Source organism: Salvia hispanica, chromosome 5, assembly GCF_029641045.1.
Source record: "Salvia hispanica isolate PSC_SH4W2 chromosome 5, Shi_PSC_v1, whole genome shotgun sequence".
Lineage (NCBI taxonomy): Eukaryota > Viridiplantae > Streptophyta > Magnoliopsida > Lamiales > Lamiaceae > Salvia > Salvia hispanica.
This window is the reverse complement of record NC_142696.1, coordinates 45,896,288-45,916,378: the sequence shown is the minus strand read 5'-3', so window position 1 is coordinate 45,916,378 and position 20,091 is coordinate 45,896,288. Positions and strand designations below refer to the sequence as shown.

At 36.2% G+C, this 20,091-nt stretch overlaps 3 protein-coding genes across 3 annotated transcripts; 2 read left to right on the top strand and 1 right to left on the bottom strand.

Annotated features, from left to right (window-relative positions):
* Nucleotides 1-5,320: 5,320 nt before the first annotated feature.
* LOC125188282 (uncharacterized) lies at nt 5,321-6,737 on the bottom strand. Its single transcript, XM_048085055.1, has 4 exons — nt 6,472-6,737; nt 5,838-6,105; nt 5,648-5,755; nt 5,321-5,545 (listed from the first exon to the last, which is right to left on the bottom strand). Exons 1-4 carry the CDS (start codon nt 6,735-6,737, stop codon nt 5,321-5,323), a joined length of 867 nt encoding a protein of 288 aa, XP_047941012.1.
* Nucleotides 6,738-9,740: 3,003 nt separating this feature from the next.
* LOC125190584 (GDSL esterase/lipase At1g29670-like) lies at nt 9,741-11,908 on the top strand. The gene is made up of 4 exons (XM_048087913.2): nt 9,741-10,075; nt 10,217-10,341; nt 10,425-10,664; nt 11,337-11,908. The coding sequence occupies exons 1-4, from the start codon at nt 9,796-9,798 to the stop codon at nt 11,802-11,804; spliced, it is 1,113 nt and encodes a 370-aa protein (XP_047943870.1). The 5' UTR covers nt 9,741-9,795; the 3' UTR covers nt 11,805-11,908.
* Nucleotides 11,909-18,645: 6,737 nt separating this feature from the next.
* On the top strand, nt 18,646-19,626 carry LOC148926916 (uncharacterized). The gene is made up of 2 exons (XM_089059293.1): nt 18,646-18,946; nt 19,076-19,626. The coding sequence occupies exons 1-2, from the start codon at nt 18,646-18,648 to the stop codon at nt 19,624-19,626; spliced, it is 852 nt and encodes a 283-aa protein (XP_088915419.1).
* The last annotated feature ends 465 nt before the right edge of the window (nt 19,627-20,091 follow it).

The window sequence follows — 20,091 nt, the reverse complement described above, 5'->3', positions numbered from 1 at the left end:
GGTCCTTTTGCACTGTTTTGAGATGAAAATACCCTTTTGAAGGGTTTTGGGAGGTTTGGACAATTTGGTCTTTTTACACTTTTCATATTTTAAATCTGATATTATTTCAGTTATGTACTAAATTATCTGATTTTATTTCAAAATTATCATTCTTCTTCCCTTTTGTCATCCTTCACTTTGTTTCTTTATTTCAATATTAGATTTAATTTATAAAATTAAATTTTAAATTTTAAATTTTAAATTTTAATTTTTAAATATCAATAAATTTTTTAAATTAAAACTATTAATTCATGGACACTATAAATATTGATTAAAACTATTAATTTTTGTTATTTAATATAAAGTGAACTACAAAAATAGTTCCTGGACTATGCGTTTATCTCGCCAATGAACCCTGGACTTTAAAAATATCACCAGACAACCCTGGACTAATCGTTTATATAAAAAATGGTCTTTTTTCACTGTTTCGTGATGAAAATACCCTACTTGGAGGGTTTTGGGGGGTTTGGGCAATTTGGTGTTTTTACATTTTAAATCTGATATTATTTCAGTGATATACTAAATCTGATATTATTTGAAAATTATCATTCCTCTTCCCTTTTGTCATCCTTCACTTTGTTTCTTTATTTCAATATTAGATTTAATTTTTAAAATTAAATTTTAAATTTCAATTTTTAAATATCAATAAATTTTTTTAATTATTAAAATTACTATTAAATAACAAATTAATAGTTTTAATCAATATTTGATAGTGTCTAATATTTAATCAATAAGGTACGACGACACCTTAGTTTAATCATAAATAGATCATATAACACGATTTATTCCGAAATAAATATGCTTCTAATGCATGACTAATATAATTTTCGTTTATTAATTTGAAAACAATCAAAATTAACTAGAAAATTTCAACAAAAATCTCCTATATCAAATTTTTAGTAGTATCAAATTTTTAGTCAACATCATAATATTTTTAGTCAAATTCTTCTATACATTAGATGCATATTTATTTCGTAATAAATCGTGTAATATGATCTATTTATGATTAAAACTATTAAACATTGATTAAAACTAAGGCGTCATCGTACCTTATTGATTAGATATTAGACACTATCAAATATTGATTAAAACTATCAATTTGTATTTAATAATAATTTTAATAATTAAAAAAATTTATTGATATTTAAAAATCAAAATTTAAAATTTAATTTTATAAAATTTAATCTAATATTGAAATAAAGAAACAAAGTGAAGGATGACAAAAGGGAAGAAGAATGATAATTTTGAAATAATATCAAATTTAGTACATCAGTGAAATAATATCAGATTTAAAATGTAAAAAGACTAAATTGCCCAAACCCCCCAAAACCCTCCAAAAGGGTATTTTCGTCACGAAACAGTGAAAAAGGACTATTTTCGAAATAAACGCTTAGTCCAGGGTTGTCTAGGGATATTTTTAAAGTTCAGGGTTCATTGGCGAGATAAACGCATAGTCCAGGGACTATTTTTGTAGTTCACTCTTTAATATAATATTCAGCTGAATTGAAGAAGTACAAAAAATAATATTAATCATGATGGAAAAATAAGAGCTATTCTATTTAGCCTCCGTTCGGTTGTTATAATTGCTTGTGATAGAATATTATGAAGTTGACTTAAAATTTTATATAGGAGTATTTTTGTTGAAATTTTCTAGTAATTTTTATTGTTTTCAAATTAATATACAAAAATTATATTAGTCTTACATTAGATGCATATTTATTTTAGAATAAATCATATTATGTAATCTATTTATGATTAAAGCTATTAAATATTGATTAAAACTAAGGCATTGTCATATCTTATTGATTAAATATTAGACATTATCAAATATTGATTATGCTATTAATTTTTGTTATTTAATAACTTTTATAAATAAAAATTTATTAATATTTAAAAACTGAAATTTAAATTTTAATATTGTAAAAAATTAAATCTAATATTGAAATAAAGAAACAAAGTGAAAGATGACCAAAGGGAAGAAGAATGATACTCCCTCCGTCCAGCAATAGAAGTCCCGTTTTTCCGTTTTTGTCCGTCCGGCAATAGGAGTCCCGGTTCTACTTACTATATTTTGACAATTTAATCACCCTCCCCCTTCTCAATAATTTACTGTATTGCCATTAAAAAACACCCCCTCCCCCAAAATTAACTTATCTCTCTCACTCTATCTATCCCTAAAATCAACAATTTCTCCATCTCTCTCTCGCTCACCAAAATTCTCTCACTCTATCTATCACTAAAATCAACACAACTCTCTCTCTCTCTCTCGCTCACCAAAATTCGCTCTGTTGTAGAAACCCTAATTCCACGCCGCCTCCTCTTCCTCCTCCCAATCGCCGCCTCCTCCTCTTCCCCACTCTAGCCTAAATGGATTATGTACCCTCTGAAACCCTATCCCCCATCTATGGGCTAGATTCGGCCGATTCGATGTCCATTGTAGTTCCTGAAACTCCGATGGTGGAAGTCCCTCCGTGGACCGATTCTCAGCCCTCTATGTTCCTTGAAACCCCAGATCTGGAAGCTATACTCGATTCAGAGCTTATCGTCCCTGATACGCCGGAGACCATGCTCGATTCGGAGCTTATCGTCCCTGATACGCCGGGTTATGAGAGTCTTGACTCCACTGTGGTACCTGAAACTCCGCGGGTGAAGAGGCGGCGGCGTCCTGTTGAGGAAGAGGAGTGGTTCAAGGAGTTCCTCCTGATTCTCTTGCCCGGCATGAAAGATCTCCTCTAATATTGTGAGTTCTGTAAGAATCACCCCCTATCTAGGGTTCGGAGATTCTGACTTGGTCTTCAGTTTTTTTTTTTATGTTGATTTAGCCACCCCCTTTTGGGTTAGGAGGCTTAATCTCGCCCTATATGCCGGAATTAGTAATGTTTGACTGATGGTCGCTTTGGAATTTGTTGTTGGTTGCTGGAATTTGTGCATTCTACTGCTATATGCTGAAATTTCTGATGTTTGGTTGATTAATCCAATTGTGGTGCTTATTTGTATGCTGAATGGCTCTGAGGGATGTTAATGATGGTTTATTGTTGATATACTTGGTGCAATCTGTTGTTGGATGGTGCTGTGGTGAATTGTGGTGCTTATATTGTGTGAAAAGCCACCCCTTGATTAGGTTTGGAGGCTTTTATTGGTTCTCTATGCTGAAATTTTTCTAAGGGATGTTTATGATGGTTTGTTATTGCTATACTTGCTGCAATTTGTTGTTGGGTGGTGCTGTGGTGAATTGTGGTGCTTATATTGTGTGAAAAGCCACCCCTTGATTAGGTTTGGAGGCTTTTATTGGTTCCCTATGCTGAAATTTTTCTGAGGGATGTTTATGATGGTTTATTGTTGCTATACTTGCTGCAATTTGTTGTTGGATGGTGCTGTGGTGAATTGTGGTGCTTCTATTGTGTGAAAAGCCACCCCTTGATTAGGTTTGGAGGCTTTTATTGGTTCCCTATGCTGAAATTTTTCTGAGGGATGTTTATGATGGTTTATTGTTGCTATACTTGCTGCAATTTGTTGTTGGGTGGTGCTGTGGTGAATTGTGGTGCTTATATTGTGTGAAAAGCCACCCCTTGATTAGGTTTGGAGGCTTTTATTGGTTCCCTATACTGAAATTTTTCTGAGGGATGTTTATGATGGTTTATTGTTGCTATACTTGTTGCAATTTGTTGTTGGATGATGCTGTGGTGAATTGTGGTGCTTATATTGTGTGAAAAGCCACCCCTTGATTAGGTTTGGAGGCTTTTATTGGTTCCCTATGCTGAAATTTTTCTGAGGGATGTTTATGATGGTTTATTGTTGCTATACTTGCTGCAATTTGTTGTTGGGTGGTGCTGTGGTGAATTGTGGTGCTTATATTGTGTGAAAAACCACCCCTTGATTAGGTTTGGAGGCTTTTATTAGCTCCCTATGCTGAAATTTTTCTGAGGGATGTTTATGATGGTTTATTGTTGCTATACTTGCTGCAATTTGTTGTTGGGTGGTGCGGTGGTGAATTGTGGTGCTTATATTGTGTGAAAAGCCACCCCTTGATTAGGTTTGGAGGCTTTTATTGGTTCCCTATGCTGAAATTTTTCTGAGGGATGTTTATGATGGTTTATTGTTGCTATACTTGCTGCAATTTGTTGTTGGGTGGTGCTGTGGTGAATTGTGGTGCTTATATTGTGTGAAAAGCCACCCCTTGATTAGGTTTGGAGGCTTTTATTGGTTCCCTATGCTGAAATTTTTCTGAGGGATGTTTATGATGGTTTATTGTTGCTATACTTGCTGTAATTTGTTGTTGGGTGGTGCTGTGGTGAATTGTGGTGCTTATATTGTGTGAAAAGCCACCCCTTGATTAGGTTTGGAGGCTTTTATTGGATCCCTATGCTGAAATTTTTCTGAGGGATGTTTATGATGGTTTATTGTTGCTATACTTGCTGCAATTTGTTGTTGGGTGGTGCTGTGGTGAATTGTGGTGCTTATATTGTGTGAAAAACCACCCCTTGATTAGGTTTGGAGGCTTTTATTGGTTCCCTATGCTGAAATTTTTCTGAGGGATGTTTATGATGGTTTATTGTTGCTATACTTGCTGCAATTTGTTGTTGGGTGGTGCGGTGGTGAATTGTGGTGCTTATATTGTGTGAAAAGCCACCCCTTGATTAGGTTTGGAGGCTTTTATTGGTTCCCTATGCTGAAATTTTTCTGAGGGATGTTTATGATGGTTTATTGTTGCTATACTTGCTGCAATTTGTTGTTGGGTGGTGCTGTGGTGAATTGTGGTGCTTATATTGTGTGAAAAGCCACCCCTTGATTAGGTTTGGAGGCTTTTATTGGTTCCCTATGCTGAAATTTTTCTGAGGGATGTTTATGATGGTTTATTGTTGCTATACTTGCTGCAATTTGTTGTTGGGTGGTGCTGTGGTGAATTGTGGTGCTTATATTGTGTGAAAAGCCACCCCTTGATTATGTTTGGAGGCTTGTGTCCATTCCCTATGATGAAATTTTTATGAGGGTTTTATAGCATCATCCTGCATATGTGCATCACATTAGGTTTGCACTATTTCTATACACCAAAAAAATAAAAACTCAAAAAATAATAGGGGTTGGCTAACACACCAAAAAAATCAGACTACCCTATTCCATAAACACTATGGCCTGACCAACACACCAAAAAGATCAGTCCACCCTATTTCATAACCATCACTTTGGCTTACTTAGAAGCCAAATGCATTTGACAGAGGGCCAATATCATACATTGACCCATCATTGTTCTCTGGCATTTGTAAGTAATGCAACACCTCTCTCACAAGATCACTTTGGGCAGTCCAACAATTCTTTGTAGCCTATCCTTGTTGATGTGTGGAACTTTGTAGCCATTTTCATCCCTGCACTGTAGGATTTCAGTGAGGCAAGCCTGCAAGCTTAGGAAAACTTTATTGAGAGTTTGTGGTGAAAGCTCTGCAAAAGAGCTACACACATTCCCCACAAGTTCATCCACAATGCTGCATGGTTTCTCATACTGCAGTGACTGAATTGCTCTAAAAAATCCCAAGTTTAAGATGTTAGTGTCAGGGGAATTAGGTGGTTGTCAAATCAGTTGGATTTTAAATCCATCTGAGTTGGCAACAACCTGAAATTCTGGATCCATAGCTGTTATGTGTGGGGTTGCATTATCTTGCTGAATGTAGATGTCTTTGCTTGCCCAAATTGGCCACTTGGCCTTAATTGCAGGTATAATCTGGCATGAATAACAATAACATAGCTAAATGATGATCTTTGTTGAGTTTTTAAGATCTGATAAAATGGAAAAAGTTGCATACCTGGTTGATAAGGCAGTCTCTCATCACTACCTTTGTGACTGAATGTATTGGCTTGGTTTCCATGGTCCCTCTGGGCCTGTTCTTTGACTTCCTCTGTGTTGGCAGTACTTCAGTGAAGGGAAATATTCCCACCTTACCATCATAAATTGCCTGCCCATCCATACCAAAATGTGGTCTATTGACAGCACACATAAACATAACTTTAGTGATGAATCTCTTGAATTTGCATGACCTATATGGCTCATCCTCATCCGGCAAGAGGTAGTACCTGTTTGATGCCTTGGTCATATAGAACCTTTTTTCATCTATATGCACTACATTGTGCATGCTTTGATATTGAACTCTACCTTGAGTAATTTGTGGCTGAAGTTGACTAAGACTCCATCTAACTCTTGCTAGCTTATTCATATTGGTGAGGGCAGGTTTGATTACATTTGTATGTGGCCTTAATTTACCTTGCTCCACCCATAGACCTACTGTGCTCTTGCTAACATTCAATTTGACAGCCATTTTTCTCAATGAAGCTCTCTCAAGAGTAGATAAGTTTCTAACCTTTTCTTCGTCAAGTTGTAATATGCAATTTGACAGCCATTTTTCTCAATGAAACTCTCTCAAGAGTAGATAAGTTTCTAACCTTTTCTTCATCAAGTTGTAATATGTCAGCATGATGGTATCTTTAATCTTTCCTTCCATGCTTGTAGGTTCTCCCCTTTGCATCTGCTCCTTGGCTGCCTTCCATAGCCTGTACACGGTCTTCCTACTGACCTCAAATGTCTCTGCTGCCTCCATTACAGCCCCTCTTGCAAGCACTCCATCATGGCTGTGCTTGAGTAGAAACTGCACCACATTGTTCTTGATGTTGCTGTTCAAGTGTTTGGTTTGCCTCTGCCCATTATCCATTCCTATGATGAAATTTCTCTGAGGGATTTAAATTTACATAAACTAAGGGAGTTTTTTTTGGAGTTTCTCAGATTTTGGGGTTGGTAAGAGTGTCTTAAATGAGTGTAGGTGGTGTATTTATAGCTGATGTTTGGAGTTGTACTTTTTGGAATTCAAATTTCCCTCAAACTTTTTGTAGAGGGAAATTTGAACATTTCAGTTCCCTCCTTGTATTTTTAGCACTTTTGGAATTGTATTTTGAACAGATTTGAAATGAACGTGATGAATTAGCATTTGAAAGCATTTTGTTAATGTTTGTGTAATTTTTAAATTCAGTTTTTTCTTTCTTTCTTTCTGTCCGTGAAACTCAAGACATAAAAACTCAAAAAAAAAAAATTGGCAGCTTATTTAGTTTTGGTAGAATAAGCGAAATTTGGCACCTTCATCTCATACCAATAAAACTTCCAACCTGGAAGAAAATATTTTAACACAATTGAGGTGGGTCCCAAATTCTACTATCACACACCATTTATTACACACTCCAAAACTTTCTTAAAACCCGTGCCTTGGAGAAATGGGACTACTATTGCTGGACGGAGGGAGTAATTTTGAAATAATATCAAATTTTAGTACGAAACTGAAATAATATCAGATTTATAATGTTAAAAGTGTATAAAGACCAAATTGTCAAACCCCCCAAAACCCCTCAAAAGGGCATTTTCGTCCCGAAACAGTGCAAAAGGACCGTTTTTTATATTAACCCTTAGTTCAGGGACTGCTGATGATATTTTTAAAGTCCAAGGACCATTTATAAAATAACCTCATAGTCCAGAAATCATTTTTGTAGTTCACTCTCAATATTTTGTTCAATATTTTGTTCACTACAGCGGAGTAGTTTATTTTAGTACTCCTATCTGTGATCAATGCCAGTAGTGGTTGGGCCCGAGAGAATGGTACTGATATTTGTTTCTTTCTATAGTTGTTTTAATGAGCAAGACCTACAATATTTATTGTTTTTTGTTTGAGAACGAAAATGATTTTCCAGCCATTTCAAAAAAGGAAATTATGGAAGATTTGTAGATTAATTACGGTAAATTTGATATATACTCCCTCCATCTTAGATAATTTGGGATAATTTGATCGGACACGGGTTTTGAGAAATATAATGGAAAGTGAGTTGAAAAAGTTGGTGAGATGTGAGTCCTACTTTTAAAGTATTAGTTTTATAATAAAATGTGAGTATGAATGAGTTAGTGGAATATGAGTTCCACTACCAAAAATAGTAAAAGTGAAATGAGTCAAATTAAATGGGTCAAATTAAGATAAGGAATGAAAAATATGAAAATAAGAGCTTCTGTTCATAAAATTTGTGAAAAATGTCGACTAATCCGTAGACGGGGGCGCATTAGAGTAATTTGTTCCAACCCAAGACATAAACAAAGACAAGGATGAAGGGATAATCAGACTCACTATAAAGGCTCAGCGTACAAATAAAGAATCTGTTTTGATATGAAATGGATATATCCATATATTTTTTACTCATATTTATGAGATGATACAATAATGGCAAAAGCTATATCGAGAACAGGTTTACGTAGAAACGTACGTATTGGTGCACGTAAAAGTACACGTAAAATACCTAAGGGAGTTATTCATGTTCAAGCAAGTTTTAATAATACCATTGTCACAGTACAGATGTACGGGGTCGGGTGGTTTCCTGGTCCTCGGCTGATACTTGTGGATTCAATGGTACGAGAAGAGGGACACCCTTTGCCGCTCAAACTGCAGCATTAAATGCTATTCATACAGTAGTAGATCAGGGTATGCAACGAGCAGAAGTCATGATAAAAGGCCCCGGTCTTGGAAGAGATGCCGCATTACGAGCTCTTCGTAGAAGTGGTATCCTATTAACTTTTGTACGGGATGTAACCTCTATGCCACATAATGGCTGTAGACCTCCGAAAAAAAGACGTGTGTAGAAATAAAAAGTGAATCAATTTCAAGAGAAATAAATAATTCAATAAAAAATATTATTACTATGGTTCGAGAGAAAGTAACAGTATCTACTCGGACACTACAGTGGAAGTGTACAGACAGTAAATGCATTTATTATGGTCGATTTATTATGGCTCCACTTAAGAAAGGACAAGCCGACACGATAGGCATTGCGATGCAAAGAGCTTTGCTTGGAGAAATAGAAGGAACATGTATCACACGTGTAAAATTCGAGAATGTCTCCCACGAATATTCTACTGTAAGGGGTATTCAAGATTCGGCCCACGAAATTATAATGAATTTGAAGGAAATTGTATTGAGAAGTAATCAATATGGAACTTGTGACGCGTCTATTTGTGCTAGGGGTCCTGGATATGTAACTGCTCAAGATATCATCTTACCACCTTATGTAAAATTGTCGACAATACCCAACATATAGCTAGATTGACATAACCAATTAATTTGCATATTGGACTAGAAATTGAGAGAAATCGCGGATATCTTATAAAGATGACACAACTTTCAAGATGAAAGTTATCCTATAGATGTTGTATTCATCAAGCCTGTTCGAAATGTGAATCATATGGAAATGGGAATGAAAAACAAGAGATTACTGTTTCTTGAAATATGGACAAATGGCAGTTTAACTCCAAAAGAAGCACTTCATGAGAAATATGAAAATAAGAGTTAGAGAATTACTAATTTGATTTTTAATTAATTACTAAATCAAATAGATAAATCTACTGCTACTATGGAATCTATAATAATTTCTTGATGCTAGGTTCGCGCAACAAGTGTGTATTTTATCCGTAATGTAAATTGTAGCTCAAGTGCTCAACATACAATTCAGTTATGAACCACAGTATATTATATTTGATGTTGTTGAGAAATTACAAAATTTCACATACAATAAAAATAAATACTTCATTCACCTACCAAAAAACTTGCACATACCTACCTTTCCATTTGGATACTATCAATAAAAATAAATACTTCATTCACCTACCATGTGGAAACCGTGACCACGTGGGAAACCTACCTCTTTACTGTATAATTCAATTAATCATTGATCAGTAGCCTATCTATGTTTCGCCACACAATCATCATCATCACCATGCCTCATTCTATAATGAGAAATTTATTCTATTTTCTGCTACTAAATCTTGTAATTTTCCAATTTGGTGGCGTTGTCAGTGCATCACAAGTTCACTGTTTCTTCATTTTCGGAGATTCATTGGTCGACAACGGCAACAACAATTACCTCAACACAACCGCCAAGGTCAATTACTCCCCTTATGGCATTGATTTCCCGGCCGGCCCCACCGGCAGATTCACCAACGGCCGAAATACCGCAGATTTCCTCGGTACATTTTTATTAAACCATCCTTTTCTTTATGCAATATTAATTTATGTATCAAATGTAATATTTTTATTTTTAGAATTAGTAAGTCACTTTCATCGGAACAGTCATTTTAGAAATAAGTCATCTTGGTTGATAATAACAGCTGAACTACTGGAGATAGACGAACCCCTTCCGCCATACGCCATTGCTACGGATTGGGACAAAGTCAACGGCGTCAACTTTGGCTCGGGTGGAGCCGGAATTCTTGATGAATCCGGGCAACACTTCGTACTCCCTCTCTCACTTTCACTTTTAATTACATCCCCTTTCCATTTTTTTTTTCTGTCTACTATGGTTGTTTGTTTTGGTAGGGAGATGTGCTGACTATGAGCGACCAAGTGTCGAATCATGAGGCCATACTTAGGGATGCAAGCGAAAAGGTTGGCATAAAATTAAGCTTGCAACATCTTAGCAACTGTACATACTACGTGGGAATGGGCAGCAACGACTACCTTGGCAACTATCTCCCCAAATACTACGCCTCCACCACTCAATACACTCCCGAACAGTTTGCTTCTCTTGCCATCGCACAATACTCTAAGCACCTTCGTGTCAGTTAACTTTTCTCTCTCCTCATTTCAACAAATATATACTCTCCCATTAAATATGCAACATTTGTTTTTCGGCACGAGATTTTATGTAGTATTGTTTTGTGAGTGAATGAAGAGAGAGTAAAATAAGAGAGAATAAAAAGTAGAGAGAGTATTGTTTCCATTTTTAGAAACGTTTCATTTTTAATGGGACAGACCAAAAAAGAAAACGTTTAATTTCTAATGGTACAGAGTATTTTTTAATTTTGAAATAACACATGTTTTAATACATAACTAATAAAGTACTCCCTCTGTTTCTTCATAGTTGAGTCATTTTTCCATTTTGGAAAGCTTCTTCATACGAGTCATTTCCATATGGAGTAACTTTTTTCTCTTTCTTATTTTTCTCTCTTACTTTATTCTGTCTACTTTATTCACTTTATACTTTATTTTCTCTACCTTTTCCTATTTCTTACTTTTTTATCTATTTATTTAACACACCCAACATTCATTTCTAAAACTCCGTGTCGAAAAGTTCCGCCTCAACTATAAAGAAACGGAGGGAGTAGTACTGAAGATAGAATGAAAAAATTGGTAACGGATACTACTATAAGAATTTTATTGCAAAACTGATAAAGTAAGAGAAATAAAGAGAAAAAGTGATTAAAATATTCATCTGATTGAATATTCCAGAGGCTATACAAGAACGGTGGGAGGAAAGTAGCCGTGAATGGACTCGGGAGATTAGGGTGCGTTCCGCAGCAGACGGCCAAGTACCCGGTCTCACCATTGACAGGGTGCGTGGAGACGAGCAACGCGGCCGTGGACATTTTCAACGAGAAACTCAAGAAATTAATAAAATCGTTGAACCTCCTCCCGGATGCCAGATTCCTGTACGTCAGTGAAATCACGGACAACCCGTCGTACGGGAATATAACGGTGGTCGGAAAACCATGTTGCGAGGTGTCGGAGGATTCGCTAGGGCACTGTGTTGAGGGAAGCACGCCGTGCAGCAACAGAGATGAATACTATTTCTGGGATTCATTCCATCCAACTGAGGCTGCCGCTTCCTTGTCCGCAAAGATTATCTACGATGCTATGGCGCCATTATTGCAGACTACAACTGCTGCTGCTGCTACCCCTCTTGTTGATATTGCCTGATCAAGGATTTTCTTTATGAATATTGAACACTTGTTTGTTCAATGCTGTAAAATGCCAGTAAAGTTTGTATTTTGTTTCATCAATAAAATTGCATTTGGGACCCATCATCATCTAAAGTTATGATCGCAAATCGAATCAATGAATTTGAGCCCACACATTTGTTATCTCCTTAAATCTCAAATTTTTCTCTTTTTAAAAAGGACCCATAATAGTGTTTCTGTGATGATTCGAATCTTCAACATATTAGTGGGAGAAGAAATGTCTTGCAGACTACAATGCGCTTCATCTACTACGTAATATGAATTGAATGATATTATTGAGATGAGTTGAAGAGTTTGTTGAAAATGTAATTTGCAGCTAGGGATGTCAATTTAACGCGGACCGGCCGAATAACCTGGTAAGAATACAAGGTTAGGGTTGCAATTTCGCAGCCCGAATTCACAATCGGGCCATTCGGGCTGACCCGTTCGGTTTGTCGGGTTGGGCGGGCTGACCCGGTCGGGTTACGGGTCAGCCCGTCGGGTTGGGCCCTTCTGGACAGCGCGCGGTCTTTGTAACGGGCATAACTTTCTCTACAAAGCTCCGATTGAGGCGTGCAAGATATCCACGCGAAGCTCTTTCGAAGACGAAGAGAATGATATGCATTAGAGGCTTATTGGACTTCAAAATAACAAGAAATATTGATTCGAATAAGGCTGCTGCACATCCACATATTTTATGTACATTTTTCTAATTCATTTTCTATCAATTCTCAACAAACATATAAACATATAAAAATATAGAAATATAAATCATCCAAGACAACTCTTTAAAACCATGCAAAATCCAAATAAGTCAATCGACTATATAAGATCACGCAAAAAATCATTATGTGGTTCATGGATTCATAAATACTCGTATATAAAAGCTTTCTTTTAGTATTTCCAATATAATAGTGCAAAGTGTTTTGGCGTCGCTTCGTCATTGAATTATGCGCACTTTATGATTCTTAAAACAAATATAAATAAGTATTTCACTTATTTACAGCTCGAATAAATTATATTTGAGCAATCGCAATTCAAGAAAACTTTAGAGTTACTCCAATTAGCTAGCATCTTGATAATTCACTTTTCAACAATTCAAAATATTTATGTTATATTTACGCTTCACCTCTCACGTTATGAAAATTTTATTCAATTTTCTAATAATTGATTTATGTTTGAAAATTTTGAAACAAAGTGCTGATTTATGTTTGAATTTTGAAACAAAGTGTAAATACATAAACATAAACATACTATTGATAGATATTTTGTAAATAATTATGTAGATATGTAATGAAAAAGTTGTTTTAATTTGAAAAACTTAATTTTTTTTAAAAAATATTAAAGAAAATTTAAAATACGTATTTTATTTTTGCATGACTAATTAAAAATATGTATATAATTAAAGAAAATTAAAAATACGTATTATTTTTTTGAAAATATTAAAAACATAAAAAATGTGCATTGGAAGGAATAACCCGATGGGTTAGCCCGAAACCCGAAAGGTTAGGGTTAGGGTCGACCTTTTATAACCCGAAAAAATCATAACCCGAATAGTCCGCACCCGGATGGCCCGACAACCCGAACAGGTTGGCCCGATTGACATCCCTATTTGCAGTCATGAACCTCAACGAAGAGATATGTACCTTCTTGAAGAGTTATGTACTTTGATGAAGAGTTATGTACATTGATTAAGAGTCATGTACCTTAGGGTGTGTTTGGTAGAATTGATGAGGTTTTACAAAGTTTACATATAAAAGCTTTTCCCATATTGTGGGATAGTCTTTTCTAGATTGTACATTGTTTGGTACAAATTGCCCACATTAAGAAAACTCATTAACATGTGTTTGGTACAAACCTTTCTACAAATTGCCACGTGTAAAATGATATGAAATGACAATGCTGACCCTAAATTTAATAGTGAAATGTCCATCTGCCCTTGTTTATACTTCATCCGAAAAAAATGGCGGCTACAGCCTTCTCTTTCGCGCCATCGCTTCTCTCGACCTCCATGATCGAGGCGAAGTGGCGGTGAGCAAATGGATCAATATAAGCTCCAATATTGCTCGTTACAATTATGGCAACACATTCTTCTCGTCCTCCTTCCATCACCTCCACTAGGCTGTCGAGCACCTTGCGATTCTACTCCAAAAGGGCCTATTTGGAGGCGGGTGTGGAACTCCTTCAAATTGCCATGGACTGCAGCCTCCGGCTCTGCACAACTACTCGTTGCAGTAGATGGGAACGACACCTCCCCTAGCACCCCCCACCCCCGTGCGTCTTGATCAACAGCCCACAATCCTGAAGATTCAAGTTATCACATCAAGATCATTTGCATCCCAAGCTTCCCCTCGTATTTCTCCATCACACACAAATCTCTGTCAATTGAATCAATAAAGAAGTGATCCTCACAACTACCTGACCCACAACATCAAAACACACAAGCAGGAAAGAAAACAAGAATCTGAGAAAGTTTCTACCTTTGTTCTTTGCACAAAACATTAGTGTTTCTCTCTTCATTGAATACTACAATTCCTAACTTTCCCTCTCGCAGTCGTATTGCTGCTGTCTCCTGCCATGTGTTTGAAGGAAGGGATGATAACATTAACATTTCTGCTTCACAAGTAGCACTGTTGGTCAAAGAAGAGGAAATCGCAAAGATGGACAGGAACTGATGAAGCTGCTAATGCTGAATCACAACTCCGTTTCAAGTCCGGCTCCTGGATGAAGCAAACAAAGTTGTGGAAAAGTAAGCACTTGAGCTCCAGCAACTTCAGAGAGCTTATTAGTGATCTTTTGTTGGAAAAACAACTCGTTGCTGAGCTACAGAGAACGTTAGATAAGGAGAGGTCAACTTTGAAACAAGCAGTTTCAGAACTCTCAGCTCTCTGCGAAGCAAAATCCTCTCCAAAATACATCAAGTTATAAATCCAAAATTCTCAAATTTGATCGATTTATTTTCAGAAATAACATTCACCACAATGATTTCAATTTCTGATCATTAATTGATTCACGAATCCATATGCATGTTTCAGAAATAAAATAAAAATACAAAAGCGAGAGAGGGATAGGACCTCTGATTCCGAGCAACGAGGTTGAGGAGCGCGAGGAGAGCAACCTCCTGAGCAGCGAGCGGGCGCGAGCTATGGAGTATCGAAACAAGTGGCTCAATTGGGCCGGCAGTGGCTGCGCGGTCGCGCAAGGCGGACATGGAATTCGAGCTGGACGACTTCCTCCGATCTTTCGCCGCCTTGATTTTCGCTCTGAGATCTCCACTCTTCCGCCTTCGCACCGTCTCCTCCACCATCATCTTCCGACTCCACGAATGAGTGCCATCAGGTGATGGGTATGTGCTTGTAAAGGTGGAAAACTGGCAGGGCAATTTGGGCATAAAGCTTGTAAAGGTGATGGGTATGTGCTCTGATAGTGTAATGCCAGAATCGCCGTTTCTATTCTCTATTTCACTGAGATCCGAAAAATTTGTGCCGGGTCCTCCGATAAAATTGAGCTCTACCAAACGGTGGAGATGAAGGGTTATGGTCTTTTATTAGTTTTTATTGGCTACCAAACAAGCCTTTAGTGAATACTTATGTCCCTTAGTAAAGAGTTTAGTAAAGAGTCACGTCCCTTAGTAAAGAGTCATGTATGTATCTATAAATATCATTGTAATCCGCACTATTTAATTCATTCAAACAAGGAATCATTCAATAAATATCATATTCACTATTCAGTGAAATATATCTATAACCATATTCTCTTCAAATATAAAAGTGCCGCAGCACTATTATTAATTCTCATACCCAGCCCAACAGAGTTATAGTATGACATTTCATGATGAGTTTCCTAGCACGTTTTTTTTAAATCAAAATAAAATAAAATTAAGTTAAATTAATAAAATTTGATAAAATTTTCAAAGATCATATCTTTATTATAAGGGATATTGACATCTAATATCACAAAACTTTCAAAAAGTTGGGTTTTTCCCACGAACTTTAAAATTGGCAAATAATATCACGAATTTTACCCCGTGTTTATTTTTTCCCACGAATGAAAAAATTCCCCCAAATAATATTATGATACCGATTTTTTTTCGTAATTTCTCGACAACAATTTTGAAAGCTTCAAGTTTTTCAATTTTTGAAAATAGTTTTTCTTGAAGCACACCCTCCAAAATTGTTCTTCAATCTATTAAAATAACATGAATTTTTTCATTCGTGGGAAAAAACAAACACAGGTAAAGTTCGTGATATTATCTGTCAATTTTAAAGTTCATGGGAAAAACTCAACTTTTTGAAAGTTTCGTGATATTAGATGCCAATATCCCTTATTATAATTCTTAATATTAATCTTATAACAAAAAGAAAATTATATAAATCGATGAAAATTTAGGAAGATCAGATAGGGATGGTCCTCCAAGTGCAGCAATTGCTGCCCATTGGGTATGTGCATCATAGGCCTCATCTCAAAAACATAAAAACATAAAGCCCATTCCTTACTATTTTTGCTCTGATTGAAAAATATTTTAATATTCGGCCCATCAAATACACAATGCATGCTGCGCAATTATATGACTCATTACGGAGTACTTTTCTTAACAATATACAATATTGGATATTTTAGGTATTTTACATTCACAATAGTTTATACATTACACATTTACCCTTTTATAACTATTTAGGGAAGATCAAGTTTCTAAGTTTAATATCGATATTGATTGATGGTTGATGTAGTACGAAGTTATGACATTGTGACAAAAACCTAACTATAGACATAGATATTTATTGGTACAGTGATTGACCAGTATTTATATATATATATATTTTATAATTTTTAAATACTCACTTCCTCTAATTAAAAAATGTGCCTTTTTTTTCAGTAGTACTAACTATTTTATTTCAAGTTATTTTATTACTCCTTCCGGAATAAAATAGAACATCAGATCCCCATCAACATGATCTTTTAAAAATATAGTGGAAAATGAGCGGAAAAAAGTTAGTAAAATTATGAATTCTACCTTTATTATTTATATCTATATACTCCATTCGTCTCAATAAATATGAAACATTTGGTTTTCGATACGAGATTTTATGTAGTGTTTTGTGAGTTAATAAAGAAAGAGAAAAGTAAGAGAGTGAAAAAAATAAAGATGGTGTTATTTCCATTGTAGGAAACGCTTCATTTTTAATGAGATAACCCAAAAATGAAAATAAAAATCATTTTTAGTGGGGCAAATGAAGTGTTAATTTAAAATAAATGTTAGTAGAATGAGTAGTGGGATGTGGGATTCATTACAAAAATAGTAAATAAGAGTACCAATTAATTGAGGACAAAGGAAAAAGGAAATTTGTGTCAATTAATGATAGATAAGACGGAATATCGTAAACTACATAAAAGGTGCTACCTGAACTCTTTCAAGTTTGAACAAAAATAGTTCATCAACTTTAACAATATCACGTGTAATCCCTTAACTTAAGGGGTAATGTCACATTCATGGTATTTTCTCACTATTTTTATGAAAGGACATAACTGCTATCTATGTCCTGGGGTATTTTCGGTTGAAAAATAAGGTGAATAGTGAAAAAGTATCACGAATGAGATTGCACCTTAGTGCAATGTCTATCCGCAATATTTTTAAAGTCCAAAAACTATTAGTGTGTAAAACGTAAAGTTCATAGATCATTTGAATAATTCCCTTTGTATTAAAATGCGTTTAAGTTTAATGGTTGTGATCAATTTTAGCATCAAGCTCAAAATTTAACAATACAGAGAAAAACAAGAAAGACTGCTAAAATCACGCGACAAATACTCCAACAAAAAACATCTACTAGCAAATGTATCACTATTTAAATTGATGTACGGAACCGCACAGATCTATAAAATCATATTCACGCGATGAATAATTTATTTCAGAAAGTGTAAACTATTACTAGTACTTGAATAACCGAGTCTAATTATTTTGAAGAATCCGAGGTCCCCCACCCATTACTTCACTCAAACTCAAAGACATGAGTTCATGGTTTATTGGTCAAGCCTTTCACTATACATACGTACAATTGGGCTATAATCACGACTTCATTACTATAATTTCAATGCAATTGCTGCTAAGTTGTTGAGCCCGATAATGACAAGAACGTGATACCAAGCAAGAGGTAAGAAACACGTGCATTACTATGCAAATACTTAATTGATTATTATCATAGCCTTGATTAATATCCGTTAAGTTGTAAGTGCGGCAATCCAAACCAGTGGTGGATCCAGGATCCGGAAACGGAGGGGGCGGAATATATAGTATTAGCTTGATTTAGTGCAGACATGGCTATTTTTTTCATTGTTCAGGGTGACGCCGGAGGCAAACGGAGGGGCAGATATGGTAATTTTGCGTCCCGATAAGGGAAAAATAGTCGCACGGAGGGGGTGACCGCCCCCTCCTTCCCCCCTAGATCCGCCATTGATCCAAACCACTCATCAATTTGGATTATCTGTTAAAATTAGTGCTAAACTTTAGGAACTAACAGATATGTTTAGTGGTTGTTTTTAATTAGTTTGTTCTGTTATTTTCTATTCTAGAATTTATGAGTCACTCGTAGCGTGATTTAGTAGTCAATTTAATTCTGTTATTCTGTTTTGTTAGTGGCAGATAGTGCTAGAGAGATTTTAGGAAGTTGTTGAGCAGCTTGCCTATAAATAAGTTGTATCTGGAAGTATTTTATATACACACTGATTTTCTGCCATCGTATAGCTTTCTTTTCTGCTTTCCTTTTATTTGTTTTATGGTACCAGAGTCAGGTTGTACTCTTGGGAAAGCTCTTGTCGTCAATACGATGGAAGCTTCAAATGGTGGAAATAATCAGTTCGGGATGGAGAAACTTGTAGGCCATAACAACTACAAGTTCTGGAGGATGTGTATGGAGGCATATCTTCAAGGTCAGGATCTGTGGGAGCTAGTCGCCGGTGCCGAAACGGAGGTCCCCAGAGATGTTCCTGAAAATGCCGAATCACGAAGGAAGTGGAAGATCAAGTGCGGTAAGGCACTCTTTGGGCTGAGGACATCTATCAGCAAGGAGTTCATTGATCATGTTCGTGATGTGAGCTCTCCAAAAGAAGTTTGGCAAACACTTGAAAGTGTTTGTACCAAGAAAAACACCGCAAGGCTGTAACTTTTGGAGAATGAGTTAGCAATGTTAACTCAAGGAGGTATGTCAGTTTCCGAATACTTTTTACGGATTAAAAGTTGTTGTGCTGAAATATCAGAGATAGACACGAACGAAAAGATCAGCGAAGCACGTCTGCGTCGCTATCTTATTCGTGGTCTGAGGAAGGAGTATGGGCCCTTCGTTACCTCGATCCAAGGGTGGTCAAATCAGCCTTCAGTAGAGGAGCTAGAGAATCTGCTTTGTAATCAAGAAGCCTTGGCGAAACAAATGGCGAAAAATCTTGATTCTGATGCTGTTCTTTTCTCAAAAGGGAAATCAAACAAGAAGAATGCTTGGACTTCGAACAAGGGCAAGGATGAAGACACGAGTGCAGACAAAGGCAAATCTCCAAGTAAGAAACCTATCACGTGTTTCAGGTGTGGAAAACTTGGGCATATTAAGAAGAATTGTCGTGTTAAGCTTACTAAAGCTAACGTTGCCTGCACAAATGATGGAGATGATAAAATTGAATGGGACCAGTGCTTCACCGTTGAAGAAATCAAAGGAAAGGCAGGTGATGCCCATGTTAACTACATCAACGACAAGGAGGAATGGATCATCGATTCTGGTTGCTCTCATCATGCAACCGGAAATGCCACTTTGTTCTGAGATGCGTGATCACCATGGAGAGAGAGTCACTGCAGACAACTCAGCTCATCCAGTAGCCAAAGAAGGTGACGTGACCATTGACGTTGTCGGAAATCCATCAGCCAAAAGTGTCAAGCTTCATGATGTTTACCACGTTCCAGGTTTGAAACGAAATCTAGTTTCGGTCACTCAAATTACAGAATCTGGAAAGTATGTCTTGTTTGGTACTAATGATGTGAAGGTGCTTGATAATGTGAATAATATTTCTGCTGATATAACGTATATTGGAGAGAAGAAGGGTTCTTTGTTTGTTATGTCAGCAGGTGGAGCTTATGTCAAGAAAACTAGTCAAACCGACAATACATCTTTATGGCATGCTCGGTTAGGGCATGTAGGCTATCAGCTACTGCAGCAAATGTCGTCTAAGAAGCTGATCGCTGGTATGCCTACTCTGGTGAATGTGCGCGAAGATGTAATTTGTCAAGG

Bases quoted from the DNA above. Each gene is read 5' to 3' on its own strand.
- LOC125188282 (XM_048085055.1), bottom strand. From the start codon at position 6,737: ATGGATAATGGGCAGAGGCAAACCAAACACTTGAACAGCAACATCAAG. The intron at 6,106-6,471 runs GTTAGAAACTTA...GGCATCAAACAG, and splicing joins TACAACTTGATGAAGAAAAG to GTACTACCTCTTGCCGGATG. The intron at 5,756-5,837 runs GTATGCAACTTT...TATTCATGCCAG, and splicing joins GAGACTGCCTTATCAACCAG to ATTATACCTGCAATTAAGGC.
- LOC125190584 (XM_048087913.2), top strand. From the start codon at position 9,796: ATGTTTCGCCACACAATCATCATCATCACCATGCCTCATTCTATAATG. The intron at 10,342-10,424 runs GTACTCCCTCTC...TTGTTTTGGTAG, and splicing joins ATGAATCCGGGCAACACTTC to GGAGATGTGCTGACTATGAG. The intron at 10,665-11,336 runs GTCAGTTAACTT...TGAATATTCCAG, and splicing joins AATACTCTAAGCACCTTCGT to AGGCTATACAAGAACGGTGG.
- LOC148926916 (XM_089059293.1), top strand. From the start codon at position 18,646: ATGGAAGCTTCAAATGGTGGAAATAATCAGTTCGGGATGGAGAAACTT. The intron at 18,947-19,075 runs GTGTTTGTACCA...CTGAAATATCAG, and splicing joins AGTTTGGCAAACACTTGAAA to AGATAGACACGAACGAAAAG.